The 14950-nt window shown below is 41.2% G+C and overlaps 1 protein-coding gene across 1 annotated transcript; it reads right to left on the bottom strand.

The window, feature by feature from the left end:
- Positions 1 to 8: 8 nt before the first annotated feature.
- On the bottom strand, positions 9 to 14731 carry acadvl (acyl-CoA dehydrogenase very long chain). The gene is made up of 21 exons (XM_063900924.1): positions 14616 to 14731; positions 14294 to 14381; positions 14110 to 14179; positions 12647 to 12718; positions 12457 to 12529; positions 12311 to 12375; positions 12067 to 12201; positions 11801 to 11945; positions 11373 to 11502; positions 11115 to 11240; positions 10804 to 11002; positions 9731 to 9835; positions 9347 to 9433; positions 8712 to 8774; positions 5197 to 5298; positions 2823 to 2920; positions 2482 to 2554; positions 2292 to 2364; positions 1846 to 1918; positions 1605 to 1680; positions 9 to 1426 (listed from the first exon to the last, which is right to left on the bottom strand). Exons 2-21 carry the CDS (start codon positions 14365 to 14367, stop codon positions 1289 to 1291), a joined length of 1977 nt encoding a protein of 658 aa, XP_063756994.1. The 5' UTR covers positions 14368 to 14381; positions 14616 to 14731; the 3' UTR covers positions 9 to 1288.
- Between the last annotated feature and the right edge of the window lie 219 nt (positions 14732 to 14950).

The raw sequence follows: 14950 nt of genomic DNA, 5'->3' as shown, positions 1-14950 counted from the left end.
AAGCAATCTGGCAGATTAATTTATATTTTATTTATTAATCTCATTATTAGGCTGTGTTATTATACCAAAACCCTGAAAGAAGATCTGCACAAACACCGACTCCAAATGAAAGGAGACATTCTTTATAACACGAAGAGGCATGTGATCATCTTAACATGTCAACCAAATGAACATGTTTGACAGTTTACTTTCTTACATAACAGCAGCATTGATCATCACTGTACAGGCTATAGGAGGGAAGACTGCAGATCTATTTTAAGTTTCATGATTGATTAGCAGAGAAGATTCAAATTGAGTGCATTTATTGTACCAGAAATGATTTATTTAAAGCACCAGGTATGCAGACTTAACAGTTCTACAATTGATGCTGCCCGCTACCTTTAGATGAGACAATACACACATGTGAACTGTGAGTTAAGTATTGGTAAACAGTGAAGTTGACCTTACCTTTTTTGTTAAAAAAAAAACAAGTTCTCTTTATGTTAAGTCACAGCAGGACCTTGCAACAGCATCTGTGAACCGGTTTCTAAGGCAAAGGGTTTGCTTAATAATGCTCCTGTGATGAACAGTTAGCTTAACATACAGAAAGGCATTCAAGTACAAAAGCACCACACCGTTATATACCTTTGAACACATTCTAGATAAGTGTATAAATGAAAGTGGGAGGAAAAAAAAACTGCCATTACATTAAAATCCCTTAAAACAGATAAGTGAAATCCTTCTCTGTTCACTGGCCTCTGCTCCTCAAAGTTACACTGACATATATACTTTCTTCCAAACAAAACCATAGCAATGTTTGAAAAGAATACATGGTGACATTATTCAAGCTCCATGCACACATCGGAGACATCTACTTCTTTAAATCCAGGTGGTAAAAGGGCTAAATGATGTGTGGAAATCTGGATTTTTCTCTCCTATCGACCAATTTCAAATAGCTAATTTATAATTCATATAAATTAACAATACAGCTGTGATGGAAACCTCAAATTCTTCAGTTAGATTGCATAAATAAGTGAGAAAAAAACATGTTCTGAGACACAGAAATGCAGTCGACATTGTACAGTACAAAGTAATAACAATAAAACAAATCAGACTGCTTTCTGTGTAAATCATTCATCCCGAAATTGTAGGTGCAATAAAGCAGAAACAAAGGTACTGATGTGTGACGTGTGAGCAACTATGGCAATAACAAAATGGATGATCATTTAGGACTTGATCTAAATGACCCTTAACCTGGTTAGAGATGTAGAAAAAAAAAACGGACTGATTCTGATTCAGCGTGGTGCGTTTAGAAACCCAGAGGGTGAGGCGCCACCACTCCCCCTGTCTCCACCACGGCTGCAGAGATGGCTCTCATGTTCTTGAAGAGCTGTCTGGACTCGCTGGAGCGCAGGGACTTGATGTCATTCATGACCCTGTCATGGGCCTGAGGGACAGAAGGAGCATTAAATCAATTGATGAAACACATCTCAAAATAATTGCGCGTAAATAAAAAGCTTTTGCCAGCACTGAAAATCATCCAGAAAACTAAAGAGGTAAATCTAGAAAAGAGATAATGCTATAACTCATTTTTATGAAGCGTTCCTTGGCTTCTGTGGTCTTACCTCCACACACCAGGTCTCGCACAGCATCCTCTCGTGCTGAGCTGTAGGGCCGCTCTGACTCAGAGAGCGTGAGGCCCTGCAGAGAGGGAGAGGAAACAAATTGTTGTGTGTGGTGTATGTAGGTGGGATAAAAGTACAGCAGAAAGAACATGAGTGGGAGCTTGAAGCAGAGAGGAAGTGAAAGAGCGAAAGGGGGACGGAGAGACTTGTTTTTATTTCTAGTTTGAATGTTTTGTCGTACCTGGACAGGACCACCACCATGGCGTAGAGGTCGATGGCACCGTCTGCCACTCTCTTCAGGACAAATTGTTCATCTGCAACAGAAAAAGTTGACAAAGATTTCCGAACGTCTGAAATGAATACATGTAGCAGAAAGGGATGACTGAATCTAAAAGGAATCTGTTCCGAGACACGTTTTTTTTTTTCCTGCGAAAAGGTCAAATAACATTGTGGCAACCTCTGTAGTCAGTGGATTTAAAAGACTACAAATCCCACAATGCCAGCCTATTGGACAGAGGTATGGGCAACCTGTGTGGAAGACTGTAAAGTGTCACCGAGTTTCTTAAAAAGCGCTCGATATATAAAATGTATTACTGTTATTAAGACGCCACCGAGACACTTTAAGCTACTAATAAATTGACAGATCATGCGTTAGGAATGTACATACACACACACACACACACTCACCAATGATCTTCTTGCCGTGTTTGATCAGCAGCTCCTCGACGACAGCGCCGAACTGCTCGATGGCTTTAGTGGTCTGCAAATACAATGTAATAAATAACTTCAGTCAAAAATGCAGAAGAGTCCCATATAAATAGCAGGAAAAGTGTAAAATAAATGCCTCAGTTTTAAACCAAAGAAAGGTTTAACACACCAGTTCTCCGCTGTGTGCCAGCTCAGGATGCACAGAGCCCTGCAGAGTCAGACCTGTGCTGAAACCCGCCTTTCTACAAACAACAGAAGAAGACACTGATAGATAAGACATGGCTGAGCAAGTGCAAATAATCTGTGCTGCATCAGTACTGCTGATCAACACAGTGCCAGTGAAATAACTTCACAGTATGAAAGAACATTTTACAAAATACATGCGAGTTGTGCAAATGTGTCTACTTTCACTTCCCAGTTCTTTGAAGGAAAACAGTTTGGCATCTCATCCCCCAGACAGACAGTGTAAATTATGTGGGTGTGGGTTTGTGTTTGTGGTTGTGACGCAACCTTTTGGCTCTCTTGGTGATTTCTCCTGCCAGCAAACTAGCGTTGCCAATGGGGTTCTTCATGGCCTTCTGTAAGCTCTTCAACTGGTTCCCAGCATTCTGGAGGGAGGGACACATTATTTAATGATGATTATTGCTGAGCTAGCTCACTCGGTCAGAATCTCAGAAACAAGTGATGGGATCCTGCGTGACTGTGTGTACATCTGAAGGTTACTCATGTCTTTGGGGAAACTTGACAATTGGTGGTGGTGAAACTAATCTAAGCTACACAGGATATTAACTGAGGTTTATTCTGTTCTTACTAAAGAGGTTACTAGGTCATGAATATCTGATGTTGTGGCAAAACACATTTGATGTTAAGTCAGGTTTTCATTGGCTTACAAAGCACACTGTTGAAACAGCAGAACCGTTTCTAGGGGTCATCTCAGGATCATTGACACACTATTGTAAAATAGTGTCAATCTAGGGTGAGATATTTCACGATGTCCTCTAACACCTCAGTTTATGATGTTAGAAATGGGTCACAATCAGATTTCGTTTAGCTTTATCTAATTTATAAATTCAGGACTAGGAACTAGGGATGGGCATGATTAATCGACGATCGATTAATTGATCATTAAGAATTTCGTCGATGAAATTCATTTTTTGTCGATAAAACTAATGCAGGTTCTGTTGCAATGAATTTCGCTATGTGGCAGCAATCAAACATTTACCACACGGGGCAATGTTTGAAAAAAACGCCACAGGCCTACTCAGATACCTGGGAGTTTCCGTGTATTTCAAAAGTAATCATGAAGAGGTCACGCCGAAGTGTGGCGCGGGACCATTTTGATTTTAAAAATGACTCGGTTCACTGCCAACACTGCGAAGCTGTATATAAGTACAACTCGTCCACGACTCAAATGATGTACCACTTGAAAAACGTGCATCCGACCCTGGTTAGTGGCGGTGCGTCCTGCTCTCGGTCTCAACCTAGCATCAACTCGATGTTAGCACGGAGGAGCTGTGATGCACAACGAGCAGAGAAAATTACCCAAGGGATCTGCAAGTTCATTGAGATGGATATGCCGCCCTTAAGTATTGTTGAGGGCGAAGGTTTTCGAAAACTGATAAACTTATTGGAACCAGCATATCACATTCAGTCACGACGTACCATCACCAGACTGATAGAAACTCACTACGAAGAACGGAAGCAGGAGCTGTTAAAAGAATTGAGCACAGCTGAAAGAGTTGCTCTAACCACAGACTGCTGGACGGCTTTAACAGCTGAGAGCTATACGATCACCTGCCACGGCATCAGTGATGACTTAACGCAGCGGTCCTGCTCACAGAAAGCCTGCCAGGTCGATATACAGCGGACCACCTCGCTGCGAAAATGAATGAAGCTGTAGAGCAATGGGGACTTGAAGACAGAGTTATTGCATGCCTTCATGACAACGCGGCCAATATTGTTGCTGCCAACAGTCCCACCAGAGTGAACTGGATTTCCGTTGCCTGCTTTGCACACACACTCCAGTTGGCCATAAATGGCGGATTTGCACTGTATCTATATCGGGTAATATCAGCGGCTAGTAAACTTGTTAGCCACTTCAATCACAGCACTGCAGCAACCAATGCACTGCAAAAGAAACAGGAGCAAATGGGCCTCGCAACTCACCGGCTTATCCAGTCGTGTAAAACACGGTGGAACTCCGTGTGCGAGATATTTGATCGGCTGGTGGAGCAGCGGTGGGCTGTTGCTGCTGTGCTGTTGCTGCTGTGCTGTCGGACCGAACCGTGACCAAGCTTCAAGATGCCAGGATCCTGGAGTTGAACGATGAGTACTGGCAGATGATGGAGGACACACAGCCTGTGCTTGTCAGCACTTAAATGTGCCACCACGGTTATGTCTGCAGAGAAAGACGTCTCCATCTCGAACACTTATCCCGTCACCTTCGGCCTCATGCCCGGTGTTCATAAGCACCGGCTTCTAGCTGCAAGCTCCGCTGCTTAAGAGCACAGTAGCGCATATTTTCAAGTTCAACCATTGAATGGATCTAATCGAATGCCCATCCCTACTAGGAACTTTTAAAATTTCACTCTATGATATGCACTAAATCCACGTTAAACAAATAAGATTTAAAGCTCTATGTTTTTCTATTTAAGCTAAAAAGTTAAAGGCTACAATTTATTTGAGGAATCCAGACTGCTTTACTTAGAAGAAATCGACAAGGAGGTTTTCTGAAACTGGTGTTAAGTGGTATAAGGAAGTTGCTTCACGATCAACTCACTTCCTCTACACACAACCTCTGTACTTTTCCACTGACAGACAGACACTGTCAAATCACTCAAGCACAGTCAAAAACAAACAAAAAAACAAAGAGGTTTCAGGTTACCTGGAAGCCGTTGAGGGCCACGAAGAGTCTCAGGATGTCGTTGGTGCCCTCGAAGATTCGGAAGATTCTCAGATCCCTCATCACCCTCTCCACTCCAGAGTCCTGCAGAGACACACAGAGAGGAAGACCTTATTGTCTACTGTATTATGTAACACCTACCCAAATAAAGCTGGAAAAATCCCATATTTACTATTAAAAAAAGACACTAAATTTACATTTTCTGAGAATATTCTGCTCTTGAGTTCAGTGTTGATTGTAGTCGGTCAAATATTTGGGTTTGTTTTTCTGTCCCATTTCATATGATTATTATTTGCTTTTTAAATGTATTTCACTTCATATTAAAGCTGTATTTTGTATGTAAGTGTATTGTTTGTTTTATTAACGTATACTGTATTAAAAAAGTGTGTAACTTCAACAAAGTGCATTTACATGACGAATCACACATGAGGCAATGAGCGTATTGTCATATTGTCAAGGCACTTGGATGTCAGCTTATGGTAAAAGTTAAACTAGGTAGTGAAAACGCAAGCTGCAAACAGAAACCGGGACCTTCTATATTCCTGTCTGTGTTTTAGAATTTCGCAAGGCACTGTTCATATTTTAGGGTTGCAAACGGTGCATTTTTGGTACGGAAGAGCAGAAATGGTAATGAGCAGGGCACCGCTCTGACTTTATTTCCTTGGTAAAACTGAAACTCGGGAGGCAAAAATATGCTCCGTTAGCAGAAGTGATCAAAGTCGGGGGTTGATTGTGTTTCCCCTTTTACTTCTTAGACGGCTCATACCACACATCTAATTTGTTTACAGTTAACGCATAGAAACACCAAGGATATGTCCAAATCCAGTTGAGATCTTATTCATTTTTTTGAGATGTTCTGTCTGCTGCCGTCTGGCGGGACGGTACCGCAGCATCCGAACCAAGACCACCAGACTCAGAGACAGTTTTATACCACAGGCTATAAGACTGCTGAACTCCTGAGCTCTGTGAATGTCTACTCACATCTCTTTATAGTACACATATCTATATATTATACATATCTGCCATATACATCTGCTATACATAATATATGCATCTGTCCATACCTCCTCATTCAACAGAGTAAAGTAAATACTCTCAATGTATTCCACATATGTATATATTTCACATCCTCAAATCTTTATTGTTGTTATTGTAAATATTCTTCTCTCTTTTTGCACTATTTTATTTATCTTATTTGCACCATGTATGTTGAGTTGTTGGAGGAGCACGGGACATAAGCTTTTCATTGCCAACATATACGTTGTATCTGCTGTGCATATGACCAATGAAACCTTGAAACCTTGAAGATCTGGAGGGCCTTCTAGGACTGTCAATGGTGATCTTAAACAAATTCTGCAGGGTTTTTCCATCGGGACCGATAAAGTAATTTAATTCTGAAAGATTGTTATTTATTCTACACAACTTCACACAAACAAATCTTCCTCTAGCTAGCACTATTCTACTGAACTTGTACGTTTATTTGTAGCAACATCTTTTTATCATGTAGTAACCATGTGACTTTAGACCACACACGCAAAACCGTGACTTCTCATCTACAAAAATAAACACCTAATGTTTTCTTAACGATAAAACCGCTCCTCGTTATACATCGTTTAAAAGAAAGCATGCAAAGCTAGTGTTAAGTAAATATTATAAGCTTAAGACGATGATATCAAATAGAGACATGGTAGTATGCTTATGTAATGTACACAGAGCAAGCGTGGAAAAAAAGTCCCAGGTCAATAATAAGTACCGGGAAAAATGAAGGGGGAAATGTTGCACACTGCCAAGAAGGCAAGGTAATTTCCAGATAGCTCCAAAACAAACAACTGCTTTGTGTGTTTGTTTGCACAGATGATTCAAAGGTGGAGCGATCAGGCGGTGAAATGATACCTACACCAAGTAAACTGCATAGAGATTTATGGTGATGTATTCCTGCTTTAGTACAAAGCTGCTTTATCTCAAGGTTAAATTGAGATGTCTCTTGTTTACCTTCTGCCTTTTAACCACTTTATGGTAAATACCAATTACAAAAAAAGTGATTCCCTAGTCCTACTCTTGATATTAATTGCATATAGCTCTGGCAAATGTACCATCCCAGGGCTAAAACTAACCTGAACCGAGCAGGTATGGCCAAGAAAATATTTAGGAGCAGGTTTTTATTGTGAAAAATACTGATTAAGTTTCCGGGTTTGTAAAATGGCTGAAAATGTTAGGAGCTTTCTATACCCAAATGAGAAATCCAGGAGATATTTAGACTCAACTCAAGTTTATAAGTTCCTACAGTTGTTCTGGCTCTTGCATTTCTACAAGAAAGAACTTTCTGGGGCCAGGAAAAGGGGCTCTGACTATATTGACCTTTATTCCTTTAATGGAAACCCAGGTCCCAAAGTTTCTAATGAGTTATAAATTCCGGGCAACTGGCTTTTATTGTGAAGGGTATTTTTTTTAGGGCTGCCCTCAACTAAAGATTTTTCTAGTCGACTAATAGTCGTCAATTCAGGTGATTAGTCGACGTCTCACGTATATGATAAATTATGATTTCTGTAAAAAAATCACAATACGTTTTTTCTTTCTTCTCTCAAAACAGTTTCAGTTTCAAAGGCTGATAAAGATCCTTATTATAACAGGATATAACTCGGACGGAGCGGTCCGCCCGTCAGGAGTAAGCTCCGGTAATGATTCTTAATGTGTGTGTGTGAACAAGAGACACACACAGTTTAGTTTCTATAATTCATATCTGAATATATAACAACCCAATAAACACTACACAGGAAATGGATACAGCGAAAAATATGCTCGTCAGCAAAAACCCCTCCGCACATTCAACTGCATCAGGAAATGAAAGCTTGAATTGATCGTTTTCTGAGCTCAGAATGATTATATATTACGGGTTTATGTATGTTGCTACAAAGCTAGGCTACTGCCTGACTCACTGCTGCTGTTTTCCTCCCGAGTCTGAGGAAGGAACACACGTTGTCGGTATAATAAAGCTCTGTGTTTTGATATGATGGCGTGGATACGGAGGCACCTTTTTTCCAGTGGAGTTTACATGTCACCTTTTGGGGCTCGTCCCTTAAATGCTCACACTTTGCATATCCTGCCCGACCAAATAACTTATAACGAGGCACAGCTCTGAATGAAGTCTGAGGAGGTTTACGGCTGAAGCGTCATAGCACATGCAGCGCGCAGATGGACCTTCTTTTTTTTCGACTAATGAAAAATGAGTTTACTCAACTAATCGGGGGCAGCCCGAGTATTTTCTCCTCAGTTTGTCACTTAAAACAAGTGTAAGATTTCTCAGTTACATTTGTTAACTACTTAGTAATTAAACCTGTCGTTTCCCGTTTATGGTAGCATTTGCGTTGCTGGAAGTCATTCATTTGAAATTCAAGCAGGCGGTAAAACCAAATGTATAAATTGCTTGAATCTTTACATCCCATCTTCTCTGGGGCGCTCGGGGATCGTACGAGGCAGGATGTAGACGGAGCACTCACCTTCATGTAGCCCATGCCTCCCATGACCTGAATACACTCGTCCGTCACACTCCATGCTGCTTCCTGCAACATTGAACCAGGAACACACAGATTGAGCTTTTGCTGTGAAAAATACATTTAGAAAAAAAACAAGCCTAGAGACGCCTCGTTCCTCCATCCACACTTCAGGCTTCCACAGAAAAAGGAACATCGGAGGTCAAGAGAGTTCGCGAGGGAGTAATGGTATTGCAAAACATCCCAAGTGGAAAAGAAACATGTTTATTTTTTAAAGGATTTATGAGCCAAAGTGTAAGAATGAATTATACCGGAGTGTAGAAATACTACAGGTAAAAGTCCTGCGTTCCAAATGTTCCTTAAGTAACAGTATGAGCATTGAAATGACGTATTATGCAGCATGGCCAAATCACTGTATTAATTATGTATGCATTAAATATTGTTGTGAACTAAAAAGTATGATATTTCATTCAAAATGTTGTGGAATAGAAATATAATGCAGCAGGAAAAGGAAATATCTAATCTAAAATTGTACTTAAGTTCGGTACTTGAGTAAATGTACTCTCCACTGCTGTTTACAAGGCGATTATGAGCTTATCGATGCACGTTAGACCCAACTGTTGTGTGATGTGAAATCTTACGGAGGCAAAAATCTTGCTGATGGCAGCTTCTATCTGGAACTCAGTCGCTCCACTGTCCATGTTGCCGCTGATCATGTAGGCCATGGACTGCAGGAACACACAGAAACCGCAGGTCAGGGTGCATCTATGACATCCTGTTGTCTAAGCGTAAAAGTGGTTAAATGTGTTGAGCATGGGTGCTTGAAACATCTTAAAGTGTAAGACGGGAAATCAACAGTATAGATAGCAAAAATACCAGTGCTAGATTACCCTGATAGTAAAGCAGGAGGTAAGACTTGTTGGTGTAACACGCTGGTTATAGTTAGAATCAGTATATGAAATCTCAGTTAATGCTGAGGCGAATGTGCATCAGATTGCGGGACAGATGCGGCTTTATGGTCTGACCTCTGTGACATACTGCAGCATGGTCATGCGAGCGATCTTCTCCTGGATGGCTCCGTAGTTGTGGATCTTGCTCCCAAACTGGGTTCTGTTGGCTGCATGGTCCACCTGAGGAAGAGGAAAAGGAAGGTCACCATCACACATCATTCATAGCTACAGGAAAGTAAACATTTCAAGTAAAGCACTTAAGATTGAGGTTCCTGTACTTCACATTTATGACACATTTATTCACTTTATACTTTTACTTGACTGCATTTCATTTATAGTAACAGATATGAGTACTCCTTTACTTGTGGTTATTGGCTGTATGTTATAACAGCGACAAACTCTCAGCAGTTCGTTTTGAAGTGAAATGTTGAAGCGTGTAGATCATGTGCCTGAAGAGGAAGTTCAGTTAGGCAGTAGGCGAGCATGTGAGCATCTCTCCTGTAGCGAGATGAAAAACATGTCGCTCTGGTTGGAAAGAGATAGCCACATGGTTCTGAAACTAAACAGCTGCACTTACTCATATTTATTTTTGAAACGACTGGAATCCCTGAATAGGTGATTTTCTTTATGCTTTATAATTTAGTTTTACTCTGTGTGTTTAATGATCTTTTTATTGGCTGGATTTTTAGTTCATTTTAGTCTCGGTTTGTTTTGGAGAGAACTTGAATTGTGCAAAAGGTGGTTATTATTGTTTCCTATCCCTGCAGCAACATCTATTACATTTTAAGGAAAACATTAACATTAAGCTATTACAAAATACTTTTGGCCACATAGTCAGTCAGTCAAACGTCAGCTGTTTAAGAACAAGAACAGGAGTGACCAAAGCGAGCTTCACATTTTGGCGCCTGTAACCTCGGCAGGAAGTTGCTCAGCAGACACGAGTAACAGTGAACTATAGTAGGGGGAAGTTCCCACAAACCCACAGCAAAGGATATGTGGGGTGCAACAGAGACATGACAAGCAACACAGCAGATGGGATAAACAACAATGCATGAATACATTTTTTTAGAAGTATGTCATGGGGCTAATCCTCCAGAAAAACATTCATCCACCCCTGTGCATTATGGCGCTGAAGGTAGTTCACTCACTGCTTTGGTGATGACTCCCTTCATGGTGCCGGAGAGGGCGGCTGCCATGCCGAAGCGCCCGTTGTTCAGGATGTTCATGGCCACCTTGAAGCCTTCCCCCACCTCGCCCAGCAGGCAGTCGACCGGCACGCGGACGTTATCGAAGTACACCTCGGCTGTGTTGGACGCCTTGATTCCCATTTTCTTCTCTGGGGGGCCACTGTGTGATGAAGAAGATGGGAAATGATAAAGAGAAAGACCCTGAAATTACCCTGAAATTACCCCAGGTTGAGGTATCACTGTTCCATTCAAGTAAAAACAGCTGTGCTCACTGTGTCACTCCTCCAAAGCTCTTTTCCACGACGAAGGCCGACATCTTGTCCTTCATCTCCCCGGTCTTTGGGTCCTTTGTGGGGGTCTTGGCGAACACTGTGAAGATCTCAGCCAGACCTCCATTGCTGAAGAGAGAAAAAAGGAAATCAGATTAGGAAAAGGCTTGGAGCGATCACATTGCAGGACTGGCTGAACAGCACAATGTTGCCTCCTCGTGGCGACAGAAAAAAATGCTGATAGTGCCGCTGCGTCGTCACCTGATCCAGATCTTGCTTCCGCTGAGGGTGAAGAACTCTCCGCAGGGGGACAGGACGGCCGTGGTTTTGATGGAGGCGGCGTCAGAGCCACTGGCCGGTTCAGTGAGGCAGAAGGCGGCCATGGTTTCACCTGGAGGATGAACATGTGCGTGTCAAACACAGACACAGAGGACAGAATGATTTAGAAGTTACACACGCCATGTTATAACATATTTTCAGTGCAGTCATTCAAAGTGTTTGCTTGCCACTAACAATGAAAGGCGTAGACAGTCCTGTATTAACGGAGCATTAATCAACTATGAATAACAAAACAATCACAACAATAACACAGGTTCTTCCTCCATTTCTTACAGTGAAAACAGACACAAGTTTTTTTTTTTTAAACGTGAAAGAAAAGCTGCCACAGTGAATCAAAGACATCTTCTTACCTGTGGCCAGTTTAGGCAGGTACTTCTCCTTCTGGGCTGGGTTCCCGAAAAGCAGAATTCCCTTAAAGCCGATGGATTGATGGGCCCCCAGAGTGATGCCGACACCCAGGTCATGACTGCCAACAATCTCAACCAGCCTGCCATACTGTGGGATGAGGATTTCCCATTAGATTTATTGCATTTGCCCATTATACAAAACTATCCCCTTAACAATTTCTACCCGTGCTACCGAGTCGATATCCACAGAAGTAATCAGGCAGACGGACCTGTGTGTTTGTGAGGCCGAGGCCGCCCAGGTCAGCGGGCACCTGCAGGCCAAACGCCCCCATCTCCTTCAAACCCTCCATGGTGTGATCTTCTACCTTCTCCAGGGCATCGTTCTTGGCAGGATCATTCACCTCCTGCACACAGGAAGCAGAAACATGGAGGGTGAGGGGTGAGTGTGAGGGATGTAGAGAGGTTGTGAGCATAAGGTCAGAGAGAAATATATCCAAAAAAAGGTGGAATTACCAGGAAGAATTTGTTAACAGGTCCCACAAGCTCTCGGAGAAACTGCTCCTGCTCCTCGTTCATGACTACGAAGAACACAAAATGTTATTTCACAACCACAACAACAACTTTACTACAGAGCTTTCAATGAAATCTCCTGTGTTCACCTGAGGGGTAGGGGAACACTTGAGCGGTTGCAACCTGCCCCTTGAAAATGTTGACGGCGAATGATTTGGATTCCTGTTGAAGTCAAAAGAAGTAAATCATGTCTAATTACAAATGAAATAAAAAGGTGGAATACAAACGTGACCCTAGATTTATTGTGTTTATAATAACAGAAATAGAGAATAGACATACAACAGCAGCTGTGTTCTTTTCCACTTTAGTGGCAGCATCAGTGCCCACTGCTGCCTGCTTGTCCAGCACCGCCTACAGAGGAAACAGAGGTTGAAGACAACAGAGAATGAGCTTTCCAATAGATCATCAAGTCAGCAAAAGTGTAGGGGAATCTAAATTTGCTTCTTGAAGAAAGTGAGGCTTAAATCAGGCGCAAATAAAAGCACAATCCTCAAAATGACAACATGGTTGGACAAATTCTCTCATTCAAAGATGTGATGGTAAAACAGGGCTGGATGATATGCTAAACAACATATTATATTTCTTATCAAATACCTCGATATTGCAATGACATTGTAAGGTTTGATCACTAATCATAAGTAATGTAGACATAAGGGTTTAAAAGCAAGTAATAGAACATGTTCAGGAATGCAGGATTTAAAACCTCGGGAAGACATTGATATAAAATCCCATTGTCAGAAATCGAAGGTGATAACTAGCCTCTTATCACGATATCAATATAATATTGATATATTGCCAAGCCCTCCATATCCAAAATCCATTGTTATGACCCAAAGTAAACACAAATGAATGTCTATTTCCAGCCAGGGAAGCAGCATAGCTAGAAGAAGCTCCAACTGGGTGAAAGGTGATGCCAAGGGCACAGCCAGTCAGCTGAGTTAATAACAGCAGCAGTAAAATACCTACGGGTAATATTTTCCAGAAGAGAATGATTATATACAGGGTTCTGGTATTCTTTAAGGTCTTATTATTCAGATCATGAACTGGTACCTCACAGTGAACCTGTAATCTAAATGAGATTTTAAAGGAAGTCAAGTATAATATACCCGAGTGAGTGTTTTGGGTAAAATAAAAGAGGCTTATATCAATTGGCTTTTGGTTTAAAAAGTGATAACCGTAGAAATTTGATTTGGCTTGTCAAATAAACATATTTTGATCATGATTTTGCCAGAACAATCAATCATTTTCACAAAAATACCCAGTAAGGAAGGCATGTGTGCTGCCAATTCAGCTATATTGCATTGGAAATTAGGATATACATCTTACCATAACCAAAAGAGCAACAAATGTGTATTTAAACACGTTTGTAAGTGTTAATAATGAAGAACAAACACTCTTCTGGAACCATGAACACATCAACTGCTATATGTTGTGAAACAAAATGATTGTGCTTGATATATTGTGGTGTATATGAAACAGTAAGGAGTCATAACACCATTCAAATGTTTCTGTTACTGTCCTGGACAAAAGCAGTGTCACCCACTTCAATGGTGTCACCTTTGTGAGTCATGTGACCAGTGAACTTTCCCCTACATCCGGCGGGAGGGGATACCAACGTTATATCAGCTTGCCCCTGCCTTGGGCCATATAAGGACAACAAAGACACTCTTAAATGTCGAACAAAAGCGAAATAAAATTCGGAATATGTATTATAATGCTGTATTATGTTACTGTAACGTTACCTCTGCAGCTTGGCTGGCGTAGAGACGAGCATTTTGCACCGAAACCACAGCCCCGGCCTGACGCTGACCTCTGTAGTCCAGACAAGAAAAGTGAAGTGACTTTTTAAATCAGAGTAGATCCTCTTCATCATCTTAACAGGACACGACATGTTTAATAACAGCTCTACATCATAACGTTACTTACCCTGACAGCACGGGAGGAATCCTGAGAATAGAGCCGCATAGTTTTGAAGACTGGCTCACTTTACGAAGCAGCATGATTTAATTTTGTTCTAAAAAAAATAAAATGGGGGAAAACAGGTTTTTATCAGCTTAATAACACACCTTTTTTACACAAAAACAAACCCAAGGAGATAACGGCTACGTAGCAACCGCGGGTGGCTAACAGCTACGTAACGACGTCGGTTTGTTTGGTAACTTGTCCAGTTTTGATTCAATAAAAGCAGAAAAACCTCAGTAAATGTATTCCGTCAAAAAGAAAAACACTGAAGCATTCATTCACACACCTGAACAAGTTGTACTATGACACGTCCCCTTCGTCTGTCAGGTAGGTAGCCAGTTGTTGCCTAATGAAAACTAGGAACCAGTTTTTGTATCTTCTTCCAAGCACGGTTCCCCGGATGTACAAGGCTTCATGGGATATGTAGTTCTACATGATAGACATGTAGTTTTACAGGATCGGCTGGTCTGAGACTGATTTATATGTAATGTCTAACTTGGCAAGAAGTGTTATTTTTAAAAAATCCAAGCAACTCCATATGATTTATAAAGATAATCTGTATAATAAAAATATGAGTTATTTTTCATATATTTACAGTATGTTAACCCATATATATTCATT

The sequence above is a fragment of the Eleginops maclovinus genome, chromosome 14 (assembly GCF_036324505.1).
Source record: "Eleginops maclovinus isolate JMC-PN-2008 ecotype Puerto Natales chromosome 14, JC_Emac_rtc_rv5, whole genome shotgun sequence".
NCBI lineage: Eukaryota > Metazoa > Chordata > Actinopteri > Perciformes > Eleginopidae > Eleginops > Eleginops maclovinus.
The sequence above is the reverse complement of the archived record's forward strand: the minus strand, read 5'-3'. Positions and strand labels throughout refer to the sequence as shown.

Bases quoted from the DNA above. Each gene is read 5' to 3' on its own strand.
- acadvl (XM_063900924.1), bottom strand. From the start codon at position 14,367: ATGCTGCTTCGTAAAGTGAGCCAGTCTTCAAAACTATGCGGCTCTATT. The intron at 12,202-12,310 runs GTAATTCCACCT...TCCTGTGTGCAG, and splicing joins CTGTTAACAAATTCTTCCTG to GAGGTGAATGATCCTGCCAA. The intron at 1,681-1,845 runs GTACGACAAAAC...CCCTCTCTGCAG, and splicing joins ATGGTGGTGGTCCTGTCCAG to GGCCTCACGCTCTCTGAGTC.